We start from the raw sequence: 20711 nt of genomic DNA on the forward strand, positions 1-20711 counted from the left end.
TCCAAGCTTGATTACTGCAACGTTCTCCTGAATGGCTCACCAGAACGTACACTGAAGCACCTCACCAGGGTACAGAAGATGATGTCTGCACTTTTCATTTCACAATATGGCAAATATGAGTACATAACACCTGCTATGAAACATCTTCACTGGTTGCCTATACGGTCAGCGGATCCAGTACAAAGTCCTGGTCATGATGTTCAAGTCCCTGAATGGCCTTTCTCCACTGTACCTTGAAGAACTTCTAACAAAGAGGCGCCTAAAGAGAACTAGAGCAGACAATAACAATGATTTGGTGGTTCCTAGTATCAAGAGAAGTTCATTTGGTAGAAGAACGCTAGCCTACGTAGGTCCCGAGTTATGGAATACCTTGCTGTGAGAACTTAAGTCATGTGTCAACATTAACAATTTCAAGAAACAACTGAAAACCTTCGTATTTAAAAATCAGCTTATGCTTCTTAGATTAATGATTTTTTAAAATTTTTATTCTGTAGCGATTTTAGACTTGAAGTATAATAATTGTTTGCATTTTGAATTGTAAAGCGTTATAGAGTGTACATATGTAGCGCTATATAAACGTAATAAATTATTAAATATTTATCAACAAATATACAAGACTTTTTTAAAACAAAGTTTCCCATATAACATGAAATAAAAGTATCACCAAGCAATTTTTTTTTTAAATGACAAAACGTTTCTGTTTCGATGCAACACGACTGTCAGTCTGTTTGGAAAAAACTGTACATCATGATGAATACAGCACCGTGCAAAAGTCTTAAGCCCCTTATTTTTTTCATACAAACTTGGTTATAGATTTCTATTTTATGTCTATGTTATCGACTCGGTCCAAAAACATTTTAGAGTCCAAACGTTCATTTTCCAGCACAAAATTAAATGCTAGAGAGGGGAAAAAAAAAAAAAAGTTTGTATCTGAGCAGCATGTTCTGTAAGAGATCACGTTTCAGATTAAAAAGAAAGCATAATGAAGGCTGCTGGGTTTTGGTGTAAAATGAAGAAGTGAGTGTGACAGTCAAAGTGTCCAGAAGAACTGCGGCTGGTTCTGGAAGATGCTCAGGAAAACCTACAGATCATTTCCACATAAAACTGATCTCAATGGACCGGAGACTACCTTCTTTTTTTTTCTTTTTTTTTTTTTTTAAACGCAAAGGTTTGTCTCGCACCAAATATTTATGGCTCACTGATTACTGTTTATAGTATTTTTTTAAATGTTGAAACATTTCATTATTTTTAAGCCATTTTTGGTCGACAGCATTTCTTTATCAGATCAGACAAAACTTTATTTATCCCCGAAGGGCAATTAGAAGGGCGAAAAGCAGTACATTAAAACAAGAGCAAGAAAATAAAATCACAAAAAGAATAAAATCACAAAAATGGGTGGGAAAGGGGGCATCGTGGCTCAGGTGGATAAGGCGCCATACCATAAATCCAGGGACCCGGTTCGATTCTGACCCGAGGTCATTTCCCGATCCCTCCCTGTCTCTCTCGCTCCTGCTCATTTCCTGTCTCTACACTGTCCTATCCAAATAAAGGTGAAAAAAGCCCAAAAATATCTTTAAAAAAATAAATAAATAAAATGGGTGGGGAAAAAAAAAACCCAGCGTATAATGTACAATGGCAGGCCTGCTGCCAGTAACAAAAAAAAAAAGCAGCAGATAAAATATGGCAAATGAATAAAAATTAAAATGACAATATGATTAGAGTGACATTGTAGTTAAAGTGACCAGGTGATATTGTAATATTGCACATCAGGACATGTGATATTGCACTAGAGTATTGTACAGAAAACTTAAATTATTGTAACTGTCTTATGGCGTATTCACACCTACGTTGTTTGGTTCGGACCAAACGAACCAAATTTCCCTTGGTCCGGACCTTTTGGGTTGGTCTGAATACAAACCACCGAACTCTGGTCCGGACCAAACAAGCGGACCGAGACCGAGCTGCAAGGTCGGACTCGGTCCGGACCAAAGGAACCCTGGTGCGGACCTTTTGGAGGTGTGAAAGCAGACCGGACCTAATCCGACAGTTTTGCTTTTTTGTACCTCGGGAGCTTCCGTCGTTTGTCGAGCATTATGGGAAACAGAGTCTTGACACTCCACCGCAAAGCGCAAACACTGTTTCGGTTGTCAAGGGAACCTTACAACAGTCATTCAGTCATTCAGACCAGTGGTAGGCTAGACTACAGAGTACAAAAAATGAGTAGGGGGCAAACGTGGGTCGAGGAAGAAACACGTACCCTTGTGGATATATGGGCAGATGTCCACATATCTGAGCTTTTGGAGAGAACACACAAAAATGCCGACGTGTTTGCTGTATTCAGTGAGAAAATGAAGGAGAAGGGGTTCACGCGCTCCCCAGAACAATGTCGGCTAAAAGTGAAGAAACTCCGTCAGACCGACATTAAAATCAGGGACATTCTTTCAAAAAGTGGCGGTACTAGCGACGCAAAAAAAGAAATTCATCTATTGCGTGAAGAGCCAGACTGTCACAACATGATGTGCGCTCATCAGCGCTATCCTCCGTAGCCGCCTTGCCCTTTGTCGTCGTCGTTGATAAATTACTTGTACAACAGCATAGTAATCGCACAATTGTGAAAACAGTAAAAACTGGAAAAAACATATAGCTTTGATGACATTAAAAAGAATAACAGCACGGAAAGCCTCCATGACTACTTTTGAACTTAACGCTTTGTCCGCGTGTCGTCTCTGAGCAATAGCTGAACGACCTCAGGGCGTGTGGCTTTGTTGACAGATTTTGGTCCGCTTACTAAAATGTACAGTGTGAAAGCGAACCGCACCAAAATGAAAAAATAAAAAAAAAAAAAAACATTTGGTTCGGACCAAAGCAAGTGAACTATCGAACTATCCTGGTCTGAATACACCCTTAGACTTCTAAGACTTTTACATGTGCCTCAGACTTTTGCACAGTACTAATTTTATGCACATATAAAAAAAAAAATCTCCTGTATCATTGAACTATCACGATACGATATTTTTGTCATATCTGTACGCACTTAAATCCTACACTTTTAAAGATATTTTTTTTGGGCTTTTTTCACCTTTATTATTGGATAGGACAGTGTAGAGACAGGAAATGAGCGGGAGAGAGAGACGGGGAGGGATCGGGAAATGACCTCGGGCCGGAATCGAACGCGGATCCCTGGATTTATGGTATGGCGCCTTATCCACCTGAGCCACGACGCCCCCAATCCTACACTTTTAAAATTGTTCCACTCATGTACATTTACATAGGTGATGCCCCAAATCGTCACATATGGTCAAGATTTCCATTTCAAAGGATGAATTTATAGCTGTGTGTAAACCTTTTACTCCAAACACTGGAAAAACCTGTGATGTTCCAATGCAGTACTGGGAAATGTAATGTTTTTGCAGTGTGAATGCGTGTAAGACGCGCGTCGTATTAACGGACTTGACTCCAGTTTCTTGTAGCAGTGTTCCCGTGCGTAAAATCCCTGGAGTGAAAATGATTTAAGTGTGCACAGGGATGCTCCTGAAGGATGCCTTTAAAACAAGTTCTTCCCTGCACAAAGTTTCGTGTGCTAAATCTTCAAGCGAGGTACCCTTAGATGTGCCTTTAATACAATTCGTATATCATAATATGATGCTTTATCTTTCTGCACCTTATTGTGAGCACCAGAGACAGAGATTACGGTCATTTATTCGGATCTGACTGACAAAATTTGAAAACAGCTTTTAATTTGCACTTTAGCATTACTACCCACACCAGGTATCGACAAGTCATACATTTATTCGCCAACCCATTGGGCAAGTAATGCGCTGTTTTTATATCGGTTTGCATTTTGTATCTCAGAGTGTGTTCACGATGCTGGGCATCAAAACCCAATTACCATGTTTTAATCTAATTGTTTGACACGTGACACCGTTAAGGAGGCGATACACAAGGCAACTTTTTGGGCAACCGCGCTTCAACACACTTTCCCAATGAGATCGGGCAACATAATTTCTGTCTCAAATGATTCTGATCGTTTTGGGCAACTTTTTAAGATCATCCAATCAGAATGCTAGCAGTGAGTCACATGACTACCTGAGGGCTTCTGAAATTTTCAACAAAGATGGTGACGTCTCAACGGCAGCGGAGCGAAGAAAAAGACACACAACTTGTATCTTTTTATGCCGGTAAGTTGTTAAGTGTAAACCCAAAGTGGTGAATTACCTCATCAAATGCTGAACCAACAGACATCTATTTTTACGTGCTCAGGTTGGAATTAAGACACAGATTTTTTTCAGCCAAGAGTAAACTGCCACTACCGCTCCATAGAGATTGAATGGGATTTAGCTAACTAGCGGTGGTTTTTGCTAATATAGCTAGCTGAAAGTTATCGCTAGCTATGTATTCAGTTTTGTTCCAGAAGTGATGCTTACTTGAGCGAAATAAAAGCTGAAGCTGAGACAAAAGTGACAGCTGCAAATGTTTCAGTGTCCATCTTTGCAGTGTCTGTCTCCCTGGCAACAGATTTGCTCTTATCTGATTGGTTGTTGCCAACTGTCTGTTGCCCTAATTAGTCTCACCTGGTTGCCCGTTGCTGGCAACACTGCCCAAAAAGATGCCCCATGTATCATCACCTTCAGTCTGAGAAACAAATCTCGCACTCGGGTACATTGGAGCTACCACAAGCAAAGCTCTATTATCATTAAAATGACCCGTTTTAACAATCAGATAACATTTTTGGGAATACATTGATTTCTCTCACAAAAATCAAATATACATGGGCTTTCGTGATCCTTTGATTATCTCCTGAGTAATTTATAAATACCTCTAACTTTATAATGATGTATGATAGTTCACACTTGTGTTAAAGTTTTAAGAACGGGAAGCAGTCCCTCTGCGTTTCATGGTGGAATACAGACACGAAAATTACAAAAGTTATACAGGGTGTCCATAAAGTCTCTTTACAATTTAAAAAAAATTATTACAAAGGCAGTTGTTGAGATATTGTAACTAGATTTATTTTATTTTAATCAGTGTTGATTAAAGTTGTTTTTCACATTAAAAGATATCGTGTATCGAACAAAGGTACGGGACATTGCTGACTTGAAGCAAAGGATTTGTAATGCCATTGCTACCAACGATGAGGCTATCCTCGAGTACCGTCTTGATGTGCGTCGTGCAACTAACACTACGTTCAGACTGCAACCTGAAACGACCCATATCCGATTTGTTGTGAAATCCGATTTTTTTGTTAGGCCGTTCACATTACCAATTATATGAGACTTGTATGCGATCTCCAATATGAACGGAAAACGACCCAAAAGTGTCCCGCATGCGCAAATTGACACGTAATAAGCACATCTACGTAATACGTAAACAACAACAAAAAAAAAAAGCGCACTCAAGTTTGCAAGTAAAGCATGGAGATGAGGCGAGACCTGGCGATGTGGTTTTTGTGGCGGTGGCAGAACTCACACAATAACCTGGTATTGTGGAGGCATTGTCCGCCATTGATGTTGTTTTCCACCAGAGAGGCGGGATTAGCTAACGCAGTATAGACCCCTTTCACTGACGTCACCCGAAACCGGAAGTAAACAGACCCTGCGCCATTTTGGAAGACCAACAAACTCGTGATTAGGGGGAAATAACGGCAGCGGTATGTGAACCCACGAGAATAAAGTGGAGTGGCAAACGACTTAAACAAACAAATCTGAGCTGTTTTATTTATGATTTATTGGCCCAACAGTAGACTTGAAAGAAACCTGTGAGAGACTTGGCAAAAAACTGTGGATATAATGGATAAGTCTGTGCATGATCTGCAGACACTTTGAGGTAAGCAAACGCAAGAAATTCAGATTTAAAACATGCTAAATTGGCCCCAAGTTGATAACTGGATGAGGAGCAAGCCTCCCAGACTTCTACAATTTAATAATAATAATAATAATAATAATAATAATAATTATTTTAGGATGGTTTGGGGCTTGCTCTCCCTCCTGTTATATAAATAAAGCATAGTTGTTGTGTAGGCATATATCATAAATACATATGTATAATTTGGATAAATTAACCTAAATTATGGATACCTTAATAGTAACAAAAAGTCTTAATTTTTCAACTGAAAAGATATATTATTAAAAGATAAATATCAACAAGATTACCTTGGCCATAACTATGTGTAGGTTATTCTTAATAACAGCTGTAATATCACGAACCAAGACACTAACAACATAACTGTAAGCCTGTAGCCCTTTGTAGGCCTTCAAGTCATCAGCAGTGTAGGCACTGGGTGTAAACAACAAATAGTTTATAATGTCTGGGTAGCAAACAGATGGCAGAATTGGTGTCCGGTCCTCCTTATGTTTCCATTCTCCCTTGCCGCGAGTCTTATCATATGGGTCAAACCCATCAATCACAGCCAGTTTCTCCACATACCGTGCCCTTTCTGCAGCTGGTAATGTACTCACATAACCAGAATTATCAGCCATCGTGTCACTTTACTCTCGCTCGTACTTTGTTTTATATTGTGAGTGCATGTACTTGGTCTTCCAATATGGTGCCTAACAAAATCTCGCGGCGCGGTGATGTCATGCAGTAGTCCTCTATAGTGACGTTTGTCTCTTGTTGATGACGTGTAGGTCGTATGAATGCGACCTGTCCGGTCAGACTGCAGTCGCATGTGAAAATAACGGATATGCATCGGAATCAGGACCACATATCCAAGCGGCCTGGGTCGCATGTGAAAAAAATCGGATCTGTGTCGTTCAGATGGTCAATAACAAATCAGATACAGGTCGCATATGGGCAAAAAAATCGGATATGGGTCGTTTCAGGGTGCAGTCTGAACGTAGTCTAATGGTGCCCATATAGAGGTCTATTAACTGCAGTTGGAAAAAAATTAATAAACACTGATTAAAATAAAATAAATCTAGTTACAATATCTCAACTGCCTTTGTAATAATTTTTTTTTAAATTGTAAAGAGACTTTATGGACACCCTGTACATATACTGTGGACCATGCTATTAAATAGTTCTAAAGTTATAACCATGAATTGAGCGATCTGCGTTAAAACATCTGCTGTAGTGTGATGGGTCAGACTGAAACCACTAGTAGCTCTTAATAATGACAAATTTCTTCTTAAGAAACCTTGTGTGTGTCGAACGCCGCACAGCGCTCCTCACTAGCGTACGCGGTCGTAATGCCGACTTGATTGTAGAAAGAGCTGGTGATAACCTACTGATAAATTTACCCGTATTTACCTCTGATAGAATCATCCTCCTATCAGGAAGCATTTCAGTAAGTTATAGTGCAACAGGATTTAGTGCTAGTGTAATTATAAACCTGCTAAAAAGATTACGAAAAAGTTTGATGCGCTGTTTGTCCACTTATATTTTTCAGTTCATTTCGGTAAATAGTTTAAAAAAAGAAATAACATTTATATTAATAAATGTTACAACAAGGTACACTTCTCAATCTAAATATAAATGGCGCCGTGTGTTTTTATATCTTTCTGTATTTCTTGATTTCCCACTCCTGCTTTCACACCAACTACAGGAAAAGGCGTGTGTGTGTGTGTGTGTGTGTGTGTGTGTGTGTAAAAATGCACTGAATGTGCTTGGTTGTATGCGAGATTGCAAAGCAGGCATGAACAAAAGATGTATTGAGCAGCCACTTCCCGCTCACACTTTGAGAATTGGTGCGATTTTGACATGTAAAGACAAACGTACAATACCCTCACTGGGAAAAAAAATCCACACTGTTGCTAGGTAACTGGGAAATATGGATGCATGGTGCAGGATAGCTAGTGGCTGAGGCTAACAATTGAGCAAGCTAACACATCATCATCAATCTTTTATGGAAAAAGGCAATAGAAAGAAAGTTGAATATTAATACTAAGTGTGCACTAAGAAAAGACCAAAAATGACATTAATTGTACGAAATGTCGTCAATGCAGCACGGATGATGTCAGGAAATTTCGACTTCCAGTCATGAATACCACAAGCTGTACCGTACATGGACAAGCATCTAGTCAACACCGTGACACACAGCTGCATGGAAATGCAGCATTATTTTATTTGTTTCATACGAACAGCTAGGAGACGGGGAGCGACGGCAGACCTGCTACTAAGAACAAACCGACAGGTGCACGGAAACGCAACACGTGCTGGGCTAAAGGTTTTAAACGGACACGCTGTTGAGTCCTCAGTAACGTCATTCATCTGGACTCCCTAATTCACCCTTGTCGACTTCACTGCTCCGCTCGCTCAGTGTTCCACCACATCCATTTCCCTGCACTGCAGTTTGTTTCCCTGATCTCCAGCATCAGACTCAAATCAGCCTTCATGAGCTGAATCAGTGGAGTTTGTGCTGAGAAACGCTGAACTCTGACAGCACATAGTTGCTGCTTCAGCCAAAAAAAACCTTGCTTCCAGTTCTGGACTGGAACTGAGAGTCTAGTGCAGCTAGAAACAAGCAGTGGGAGTACGCTAGATACCAGGTTCGCATCTACAAACCGCATACGGTGACAGATGCAAAAGATTCAAGCACTTCTGACAAGCTTCTCTGCATTTCTAAGGCAGGTAAATCATTTATATCCCACATGTTAAACTTGAAAGGCGGCACGGTGGTGTAGTGGTTAGCGCTGTCGCCTCACAGCAAGAAGGTCCGGGTTCGAGCCCTGTGGCCGGCGAGGGCCTTTCTGTGCAGAGTTTGCATGTTCTCCCCGTGTCCGCGTGGGTTTCCTCCGGGTGCTCCGGTTTCCCCCACAGTCCAAAGACATGCAGGTTAGGTTAACTGGTGACTCTAAATTGAGCGTAGGTGTGAATGTGAGTGTGAATGGTTGTCTGTGTCTATGTGTCAGCCCTGTGATGACCTGGCGACTTTTCCAGGGTGAACCCCGCCTTTCGCCCGTAGTCAGCTGGGATAGGATCCAGCTCGCCTGCGACCCTGTAGAACAGGATAAAGCGGCTACAGATAATGAGATGAGATGAAGAAAGCTGCATCGTGATGATATAACCGCATTCGGGACTGGAACATAAAGCGCAGTGCAAGCGCAGGCCAGTGGAGGGATGGGGACAATCGCTCTGAGGAGCAGTACAAGGCATTGTACATTGTCTGAGTACTACAACAGTTAGCTCCAAATCAGCAACAAACAATATCATTGGGTTCTTCTGGAATGGAGGAACTTTTCCATTAGTTCTTAGAAACAAGAAGTACCCTTGTTTTGTGTCCACACTGCAGGAACGGAGGATGATTGTAGTTCTTAAACCGTCGTTTTGAGGGACTTTCTAAACTCCTACTTCAGGGTAGGTACTCTCCCAACACGAGGAACCATGTGTGATGTAAGTGATTGATCCAGACATAAGTATGTTGAGTGGCTGAACACACGAGTCAATGCAGCATGAAAGGCTGTGTAAAATGTTAGCCATGTAAACAACAGCTCTTAACATTAAAACATTACAACTTTTTTTTTTTTTTGGTGAGAGAAGACACGGACAAATGCCCCTCGGACCTGCTTGATCCATCCTGGTGCCCTGTGTCTGGTCGGAGTTTTATCACACCGCTCCTGTGAAGGACGGCCCCATGAGGACAGTTGAGGGTTATACCTGTTAAAACTGTTAATATTATAGTCAGGCTGTCTGTTGTTGCCCAAATGAGGATGGGTTCCCTTTTGAGTCTGGTTCCTCTCGAGGTTTCTTCCTCATGTCGTCTGAGGGAGTTTTTCCTTGCCACCGTCGCCACAGGCGTGCTCATTGGGGATAGATTAGGGATAAAATTAGCTCATGTTTTAGTCGTTCAAATTCTGTAAAGCTGCTTTGCGACAATGTTTATTGTTAAAAGCGCTATACAAATAAACTTGATTTGATTTGATTGACAGTGAAGTCCAGGCTTCTTCTTCTTTTTGCACAACAGGCTTATGTTCCTAGCAAAGACAAAAACGTGGTCATCCGACAGTTTCAGAAAAGTAAGACACTAAGGACGTCAGATCTTAGCAGAGATCTGCTGATCTGATTTGTATAGCGGGCCTTTCACAAATTTGCAGAATGGCTTCTGGATGCAGCAGCACAGAAACTCGACAAATAGTTTTTTTTTTGCTAGCTTCAGAGTAAAGGACCCAAAGTGGTAGCCCTTTCTTTAGGAGATCATAAGCTTGAATCCTTACGGTGCCAAAGCTACAGTAGATGTCTGAAAATGGGTAGAAAGGATGACATTACTATCTGTCCCGTCAGTCAAAGCAACACTTTCCAATCTGGGCCGGACAGGCCTTTCCTCAGAGCGCTCATCTGCTCTGTGATGTTGCTTGAGCAGCAGTTTGAAAAGTGGTGGCAGTTCTACATTTCATTTTAAGAGGTGAAGTTATTGATGCAACTCATGTTCATCCCCAGACTAGATGCACTTAAATACGCTGCGCTTTATGGCCCTTTGAGAGCGCTTAAACTGGCCCGTGTGGCCTGGGCTGTGACGGAGCGCGACACTGCAACATGCAGCAGGAACTGCATTTCCAATGGGTTCAAACGCAGCACCATAAAACACGACGGAGCATCTGGACGAGTACACATAGATGTTTTACACACACACACACACACACACACACACACACACACACACACACACACCTCTTTATCCATCCAGGAAGTTTTACCCTTCAGAATCGTTTCCTCGAATCCACACAGCTGCAGCTCTTGCATCAGTTCCCAAAGAGGAAGCCATTAGGCTCTCAACCGCATCTCAGGGAGAGTGAGGGGAACGCAAAGCCTGGTTCATGCTGTGTGCGTATGCGTATACGCGTTCATATGTTAGATTAATGACTTGAGCAGAACGGTAGCTTGGCATTCACAGCATGGTCACCTCCTCCCAAACCTTTCTGCTATTCATGCTCTCCAGCAGGGGAAAGTGTCTTGTTCTTTCTCTTTTTCTAAGTCATACATAGATATTGCTTGACAGGCAGTGTGTAACAACACGGCGATGCAAGTTTATTTTTTTTTGTGTGTGTGTGTGTGTGTGTGTGTGTGTGAGGGTACTGGCAGCCTGGGAGCAGTTTGCAATTCACAGCAGATTACCCAGAGTGCCTCGCTGCTTTCAGTTCTCTGTGCACGATCATAGCATCAACTGATAACACACTCACACTGCTCATTATCCCAGAAAGAGAGGAGGAAGGAAGGAGGAAATGAGACACAGAGGGAGGTAGCAAGGGATATGATGAGGATAGGAGGGCGAGAGACATGAAGAGGCAGTGAGAGAGTGGGAGGGAAATGGTGTATGTGTCAGCGGTACATTGTTTCCAGCTAGAAAGCACCAAATGTCATATGCAACAAGAGCACGCACACACACACACCTTGGTATTTGGGTCTAGTCCAGAGAGCCAGCGACAGTTTATATACGCACACATGTACACACACGTGCATTCTGCTATAATAAAAGCACCGTCACAGGATTAAACGTTAAGGTGGCTTTTACGAGGTCCGCCCTCTTTGCAAATGTCAGCTCTCCAAATGTCAGGTTCACTGGTGTCTCCGTTTCTAGGCTGACCAGCCCACACACACACACACACACACACACACACACCCCTTTCAGCTCCGTTGTGACAGGTTCAACAAACACTCGCACCATGGGGTCACGTTCCCTTTACTATTCCTCCATCCCTCCATCCCAGCAACATGACAGGAGAACATGACCCGTCGGAGTTAGTTGGAAGAAGCGAATGTTGAAGTTGGATGAAACGACCAAAGACAATTACACAAGAAAATGCGTTCCTTCATTAACACTCAGGGTGTTCATGTTTTTCCTCTTCTGTACAGCTTGTTCTCATCCGTGCTTGTGGTCCTCATCTGATGAGCTCCATTGCTGCCTTTTCCAATGGCTACTTCCTGTACATACAGCACGTCCTCTCAAATCCCACTTTACTTAAGGGCGTATTCACACCTACGTTGTTTGGTCCGGACCAAACGAACCAAATTTCCCTTGGTCCGGACCTTTTGGGTTGGTCTGAATACAAACCACCGAACTCTGGTCCGGACCAAACAAGCGGACCGAGACCGAGCTGCAAGGTCGGACTCGGTCCGGACCAAAGGAACCCTGGTGCGGACCTTTTGGAGGTGTGAAAGCAGACCGGACCTAATCCGACAGTTTTGCTTTTTTGTACCTCCGGAGCTTCCGTCGTTTGTCGAGCATTATGGGAAACAGAGTCTTGACACTCCACCGCAAAGCGCAAACACTGTTTCGGTTGTCAAGGGAACCTTACAACAGTCGTTCAGTCATTCAGACCAGTGGTAGGCTAGACTACAGAGTACAAAAAATGAGTAGGGGGCAAACGTGGGCCGAGGAAGAAACGCGTACCCTTGTGGATATATGGGCAGATGTCCACATATCTGAGCTTTTGGAGAGAACACACAAAAATGCCGACGTGTTTGCTGTATTCAGTGAGAAAATGAAGGAGAAGGGGTTCACGCGCTCCCCAGAACAATGTCGGCTAAAAGTGAAGAAACTCCGTCAGACCTACATTAAAATCAGGGACATTCTTTCAAAAAGTGGCGGTACTAGCGACTTGCGTGAAGAGCCAGAACTGTCACATGATGATGTGCGCTCATCAGCGCTATCCTCCATGACTACTTTTGAACTTAACGCTTTATGCGCGTGTCGTCTCTGACCAATAGCTGAACGACCTCAGGGCGCGTGGCTTTGTTGACAGATTTTGGTCCGCTTACTAAAATGTACAGTGTGAAAGCGAACCGCACCAAAATGAAAAAAAAAACAAAACATTTGGTTCAGACCAAAGCAAGTGAACTATCGAACTATCCTGGTCTGAATACACCCTAAGATTTGTGTACGTATAAAAATGTGCAAAAGTTCATAAACACTCCCAAATATCTTAACACCTTGTCTGGTTTTTTGTTTGTTGCGCATCTGATTTAATGAATATGCAAATTTGGCATGTTTCTAAATAAAAGCATAAAATAAAGGGCAGTATCAATGCAAATAGGTTCATGGAGTGCCTGCTGTATGAGTCACTAACCATTTTCATGATGAAAATCATTTCAGGAACGGCGATTGTGTGTGCGAGAATTAATATGGTACCTCCGGAGAGCAGGTATGAAATTTGTGGAAATCTGTTTCTGGTGGATGAAGAGAAACAAAAAGCACTGATGACGTTTTAATAATGTTAGCTCTGTGATAGACTGGCAATCTGCCCAAGGTGTGACCCGCCTCTCACCCGAAGACAGGGTGGTCCGGCTCCAGTTTCCTCCACGGCTCTGATAATGGAGCGGACTCGATAATGGATGGATGTTTTAATAATGAGAGGTTTATCAAGATTAAACACTTTGAAATGTGCTTATTTTTGAAAGAAAAGCACTGTTCTTTTCAATGAAGCTCACTTTAAACTAATCAGAAATCCACTCTATACATTGCTAATGTGGTAAATGACTATTCTAGCTGCAAATGTCTGGTTTTTGGTGCAATATCTCCATAGGTGTATAGAGGCCCATTTCCAGCAACTCTCACTCCAGTGTTCTAATGGTACAATGTGTTTGCTCATTGCCTCAGAAGGCTAATGGATGATTAGAAAACCCTTGTACAATCATGTTAGCACAGCTGAAAACAGTTGAGCTCTTTAGAGAAGCTATAAAACTGACCTTCCTTTGAGCAGATTGAGTTTCTGGAGCATCACATTTGTGGGGTCGATTAAATGCTCAAAATGGCCAGAAAAATGTCTCGACTATATTTTCTATTCATTTTACAACTTATGGTGGGAAATAAAAGTGTGACTTTTCATGGAAAACACAAAATTGTCTGGGTGACCCCAAACTTTTGAACAGTAGTGTATACCAGTGACAGAGCTGGTTTTGTATTGAGTCTCTGACACCGACATTTTAATTTCCGCTGATGTATTTTTTTTTTTAATATAAAAAACACATCTCTCAGTGTTATAATGGGCACACAAACTTCAGACATGTGGCTATGTTTATTTTCAGTTTCTTTTTTCCCCCTCAATTTTCTCCCTAAATTATTCATGGCCAATTCGCGCCCACGCACGCTCTCCTCTATCACATGACTGCTATCAACCAGGGAGGGTGAGGAGCATCACATGCTTCCTCCGAGGCATACGATGCCAGCCGACTGCCTGTTTCTGAACTGTAGCCCATGCAAGGTTAGGGGGCGGTGTAATACACTCGGAGGAAAGTGCTAACCATTCATTTCCATATGCACGAGCTCACAGACGCCCATGATTGTCTAGAGTCGCTGTAATTGACAGGGGAGAGAGTACGCCACTCCTCCCTCCCTGAGAAGGAGCCCCAGAAATCTCATCTCATCTCATCTCATTATCTCTAGCCGCTTTATCCTTCTACAGGGTCGCAGGCAAGCTGGAGCCTATCCCAGCTGACTATGGGCGAAAGGCGGGGTACACCCTGGACAAGTCGCCAGGTCATCACAGGGCTGACACATAGACACAGACAACCATTCACACTCACATTCACACCTACGCTCAATTTAGAGTCACCAGTTAACCTAACCTGCATGTCTTTGGACTGTGGGGGAAACCGGAGCACCCGGAGGAAACCCACGCGGACACGGGGAGAACATGCAAACTCCGCACAGAAAGGCCCTCGCCGGCCCCGGGGCTCGAACCCAGGACCTTCTTGCTGTGAGGCGACAGCGCTAACCACTACACCACCGTGCCGCCCGCCCCAGAAATCTCTAAAGAAATTTAAACTTGCCATGGCCATCAAGATTAATTAGCACACGCAAAAACACCCCCCAGATGTCACTTCACAACTAAACTGTAAAAATTATATGGAGGGGGGCGTCGTGGCTCAGGTGGCTAAGGCGCCACACCATAAATCCGGGGACCCGGGTTCGATTCCGACCCGAGGTCATTTCCCGATCCCTCCCCGTCTCTCTCTCCGCTCATTTCCTGTCTCTACACTGTCCTATCCAATAAAGGTGAAAAAAAGCCCCAAAAATATCTTTAAAAAAAAAAGTATATGGAGGTTTGCATTATGGGACATCTTCGTACCGCTTTACTCCTTTGCCCACTTTTTGTACAAAAAAAAAAAAATTGCACTTGGTTTTTTTGGGACGTTGGTGAATCAGGACGTCAGTGTTCTCTTGCATCAGTTCAGAATTACTGAAATTGTGGACAGTTGACTTTGTTCAAACTGTTGGCACTTTTGAAAGTTCAGATTGATCCGCATTATGGACCGAGGCTGTAACTGAGCCAAAATCATGGCAGCACATAACCTGCTGAAGATGCAACACCACAAACAAAAAAGAATTTATGCACTCACTGGCCACTTTAATAGGAACTTGTTGTTGGTTCTAAGCTCCCTGTTCTTGGCTGCATGAGCGGAACCCAACGTGTTCTTCTGCTGTTGCATGCTGAGATGCTTTTCTGCTCACCACAGTTGTAAAGAGTGATTATACGAGTTACTATATCCTTCCTGGCAAAAAAAAAAAAAAAAAAAGCTCGAACCAATCTGTCCATTTTCTGATCTCTGACCCTCTCTTATCAACACGGCGTTTGTTTCCACCCACAGAACTGTCGCTCACGCACTCGCTCAGATATGTTTTTGGCACCATTCTGTATAAACCCCAGAGACTGCTGTGTGTGAAAACCCCAGGAGGAGATCAGCAGTTTCTGAAATCCTCAAACCTTCATGCTCCATCTGGCTCAAACCGACACCCAGACCACAGTGAAAGAAAGTAAGTCACACAAAAATTGACATCACAGCGTTTCCCGTTCTGATGTTTGAACATTGTGAACATTAACTGAAGCTCTTGATTTGTATCTGCGTGATTTGACGCGTCGTGCTGCTGTCGAGGGATCGGCTGATTACAGAACCGCGTCAAATAAAACTGCAGGAGGATGGGTGTTCCTAATAAAGTGGCCAGTGAGTGTATTTGGGGTCGATGGGCATTATGATGTTTCCGAATCATCCACTCACCAATTACTTTGACAAAATAAGCGTCGGCCTCAAAGTTGTTCTTCAGGGCGCGGATGGTGAGCTCTTTCTTCCCCTCTGTTCGGCTCAGCACGATCATGTCCAGAATTCCCTACAACGAGAAAAACACAATTCAGTTTCTCACAACGTGCCAGGCTCCTCACAGCTCTGTCAAATATTCACACTCTCGCATTGCTAATGCACTCTGCAGGACCGTGACTCGCCATCAGATCAAAGCCCCGTGTGTGTGACACTAATGCTGCACGCTGCACCGTGAAGGCGTCACCACTTCCAAGAAAGAAAATCTCGCAAAGTGAAAAACTACTTGGATTTTTGAATAAAAGAAAATCACCCGAAGAAAGTCCACACCAGTCATCAAAGGGTTCATTTCTTTCTTTCTCACACACACACACACACACACACACACACACACACACACACACACACACACACACACGTGTTGTAAACAGCATACTGCTCTAAATGGAACTTTGCTCTCTCTTGGGTTTACTGAAATAAAACATAATAATATGATCCAAGGCCAAACATTTACACATTTCCATTTAGACTGGAGTTCCGTCTGCAGTCCTTACGGCAGTAAAGTGTGTGTTTGTAGGCAACTGCATAAAACCCCCCACGTTACTGTAGCCAGGGGCCGTGCAGCAAACACAGCTGAAGAAGAAAATGGTGTAGTGTGTGTGGGGTTGTGTTTGTGCATAGCCCTGATTCTACACTAATGCAAATTACAATTAGAAGTCATAAAGAAGAATAAAGACCCGTGTTGATCAACCCTCTCTGATTTCTGCACAAGATTCCTGCTAAAATTATTCTTATAATCTGGGTGCGATTTGCTGGGGGGGATGGTGGGGATCATCCCCCCTCTGGTTTTTATCTCTGCTGAAAAAAAAAATCCTCGGGGACAACCCCGTCAATAAAACAAACAAACCAAAAAAAAAAGTTGACATGACAGGCATGTTGTGAGACAGTTTTCTATGGTCTACATTGCACTCACTTTCAAAATGACCCCAAGTGGCAGCTTTGATGTTCACGAACGTCCCCAGCAAATAGATACATTGTAGATAATAACAATATCTTTGCGTTCTCGCAGGGATGCAAACAGCGCGCCTTTTGGCGGATGCCGCCTTTTTCACAGCCGATTTTTTTTTTTTAGGGGGGGCGTTGGAGTGTCTGATTATAATTTCAAAGTAAATTCTGTATTAAAATTACTAAATAAGCAAATCCGTTACAGTCCATGAAACAGGAAGTATAAGGATGAGAAAAAAAAAACAGTTTAAATCGGAAAGCTGCGCACAATGTGAACTGCGCCATCAGAGCAAACTGTTCATTTAGTATTCATGTATTTTAGTGATTTTCGAGTCACTGTCCATTTAATCCGGAGGGAGAGAAACATCACAGCAACGCGACAAGCAATGCGAACTTTGTTGTGTGTTAGTGTTCGTGTATTTAGTCAGAGAGATAGGAAGATGAATTTACTATCTCTGGTTTAGTGTTCGTTTTCATTTAGTGTTATTCATTTGATATCATCAGATGTTATTGAGCTGTTAGCCTATTGTTACCTTAATTTTGTGACGTTTCATGATTTAAAAAAAAAAAAAAAAAAAAAACATCCCCCCTTCTGGTTTGACAAATCGCACCCTGCTTATAACTAAAATGACTCGCAGCTCTGAGAAGGAATCCGAGTTACTTTCAGTGATGACGATCAACATGTACGATTGAAACTCCGGACGTGTTTAATGACGTAATTAAGCGGCTGTGCTGCGCTCACGTTTGTCTGGTAGCTCCGCCTACTGATGGTATCTGTATCTGCGTTTTGTACTTGTGCTGTGTTCATATACATTTTTTTTTAAACTAAAACTCTTACGTTAACATAATTAACATGCATGTAAAATGTTATGTATGAAAACTGTGTGTGCCGTTTCATGAAGGTGTTCACAGAGAAAATCAAGTCAAGTCAACTTTGTCAAATATGCTCTACATGCTCGACATACAGCACAGATGAAATTTCAGTCCTCTCTGACCCACGGTGCAAACAGGCAATGCAATAAATACAAATAGAATAACTGAAAAAACAAACAATATAAACAGTATAAACACTCTAGATAAGAACTAGACAGACTAAACACTCAGACAATATAAACAGTGTAAACATGACATGAAAGAAAAACTTCTGTTGTGCAAGTGTGATTCAGATGAATGTTAGGGTCGAGAAAAGGATGAGAATGAGGGCCCGTTTACACGAGGACGCTGTCGGGTAAAAACGACTAAATATTTTATCGGAAGTGCCTTTCGTCTACGGCGTTTCCGAGGCTGAAAAACGGAAAAAATTGAAAACGCCTTCCAGAGTGGATAAGTTAAAAACAGCCCCCGTTGCATATCCGTCTAAACTACCCAATACGCGAAACTCTGCTCGGATCTGCTCACGTCGGGTACGCGTTTACGTCATACATGTCATACTGTACATGCCAGCCCGGGAAGTAAGAAAGTAAGTAAAAAAGTAAGAGCATGTCTGATTACATCGATCCAACGGACCTTCAAGCTGCTCTGGCAGCTTTAATAAACGTCCAGGAGTCCTTCGAACATCTATACCGAATCTGCACATATACCGTTAATGAACAGAGGCAGGTATAGCATGCTCTTACTTTTTTTTCTTACTGACTTTCTTACTTACCATAGCCAGAGCAGTCAAAGTTTTCGCGGTGCAGATCAGACAAGACGGAAGACGTTGCGCATGCGTGCAGACATAGCGGAGGTCTTTCATAGCACCGCCTAGCCGCCTGGCATGCACATCCAACTGAATTCCACACATTTATGCGTCACCGTATAGACGCAGATTTCATCCTTGAAAACGGTCGTGTAGACGCGGAAAAAAGTGAGAACGAAAACGGACTTTTGCGTTTTTGTTTCGGACCGTCCCCGTGTAAAGTGGGCCTGAAGTTCAGGATTAGAATCAGGACCAGGATGAAGACCTGGAACAAGAGATCATGAAAAGCACTGGGTTTAGGATTAGTATCACAGGATTAGCATCATACTTGGGATTAGGATCAGTGTCAGTCTTGAAGTTATGGTCAAGATCAGATTCTGGATTCGGATCAGGGAAGGTTTGAGATTCAGATCTGAACGAGGTTTGAGGTTAGAAAATCGCTCAGATTTATGACTAGGATTTGGGATTCAGGCCAAGGGCCAGGATCACATCCGAGATTAGAATCGGTCAGAGTTGGAATAAGGATCAGTGTCAGAATTGGGATTAGACTCAAACTGAGATCAGAGTCGGTATCTGGATGAGTGTTGATCAATCTTGGGATTAGGACCAGAGTCAGAATTGGGATGAGTGTTGATCAGATTCGGGATCGGGATCAGTCTAAATGCTGTTCTGAGTGCAGTGAGAGCAGAAACAGCGTTAGACAGAAACAAACCCAGCAGAGGACACGGTGAGGAGCATCGTCTGTCCCTCTGTGATACGAAATGATTGGGGTCATGACCACTTGCTTGTTCATGTAGGCGCGCGCGCGCACACACACACACCAATTATACTTGCATTATTTTTATTACTTGACCTTATGAGATTGTTTTCAGTCAAAACATCTGAAATGATTTGTGTTGCCGGCTTTATGCTACAGATTGATTTGCTGGAAATGCTGTAATTTAATCTGATCGGAGTAATAAAGTTAGTGAAATGAAGTGAACTGAACGGAGAGAGACAGGAGGACATTTTGACGTCTTCGTGATTAATCACAATGCCAGAGTCCGCACTACCAGCCAAGGACAATTAAAATGTATACAAAAGCAAGAACTCGACACACACACACACACACACACACACTTCCTTCGTATACCTTACAGATCAGAAGCTGGATTTTTGAATGCGTTTAGTGCATGAACAAACATCCTCCTGGTGTTTCCTTTATCGTGGACTTTGCGGTGTCGAGATAGCACAGACTTTTTTCCATATCAGTTCACTGCAAATCACAGACGTGATCGCAGATGGTCTACGTTTTTTCATCTGATGAACAGTTTTATGTTCACGATTCATGGTTATGGGCATGTGCGGATTAGGGGGCGTTACAGTTTCAGAATTTCAACGTGATAATCTAGTCTTTAAAAAAAAAAAAAAAAAAAAAAAAAAAAAAACACGGTATCCTTGCATTAATCCAGCACTTTTTGTTATTTTTGTAGGATTAAATTTGTATTTCTAATAGGTTTGTTGAGTAACATCGCTGGAAGACATCTGTATTAATTACCACTTATTAATAATTAACTGATGGTATAAATTACAGAGACGGAATTGTCTTCATGATGTACACTACACATGGATATCACGCTAAAAATCCCACGCTTCATATATAAAATCTGGGGCTGTCACACACCGTCCCTAACAGATTCAGACGGGACTAAAATCCGAGAGAAGCCCTGTTCAGAATTACATTACTCCACCTCCACATGTAAAACTAATCCAATCTGGAAAGGACTTTAGAAAGGAAAGTGCTGAGCCTAAATAAATAAATGCATTCTAAGATGTGCTTTGGAAAAAAGTCACCGGTGAGGTAACCATCGAGTCATACGCTGCAATGAGCCGACGAACCCTCGAGCAGATGTTCATCACCACCATACAGCCACTGACGGATGATCAGCAGCAAAAACCCTGTCTGTGCTGGCGAAGCGATGGTTTCCCTATGACGAGAACTCTGATGGCTTGGTGCTGCCCTAAAAGTCCACTCAAATTCAACAACAGGTTAACCGAAACTCTTTCAAGCGCAACTTCATAT

General features: G+C 42.5%; 1 protein-coding gene across 1 annotated transcript in view; it reads right to left on the bottom strand.

Moving 5' to 3' along the window:
* The window catches only part of itfg1 (integrin alpha FG-GAP repeat containing 1), a 288511-nt gene that overhangs the window by 87563 nt on the left and 180237 nt on the right, over positions 1–20711 (bottom strand). Inside the window, exon 12 of the mRNA XM_060911643.1 lies at positions 15931–16039. Coding sequence (XP_060767626.1) covers positions 15931–16039 — 109 coding nt within the window. The remainder of the gene's footprint in view (positions 1–15930; positions 16040–20711) is intronic.

This window comes from Neoarius graeffei, chromosome 27 (assembly GCF_027579695.1).
Source record: "Neoarius graeffei isolate fNeoGra1 chromosome 27, fNeoGra1.pri, whole genome shotgun sequence".
NCBI classification, from domain to species: Eukaryota; Metazoa; Chordata; class Actinopteri; order Siluriformes; family Ariidae; genus Neoarius; species Neoarius graeffei.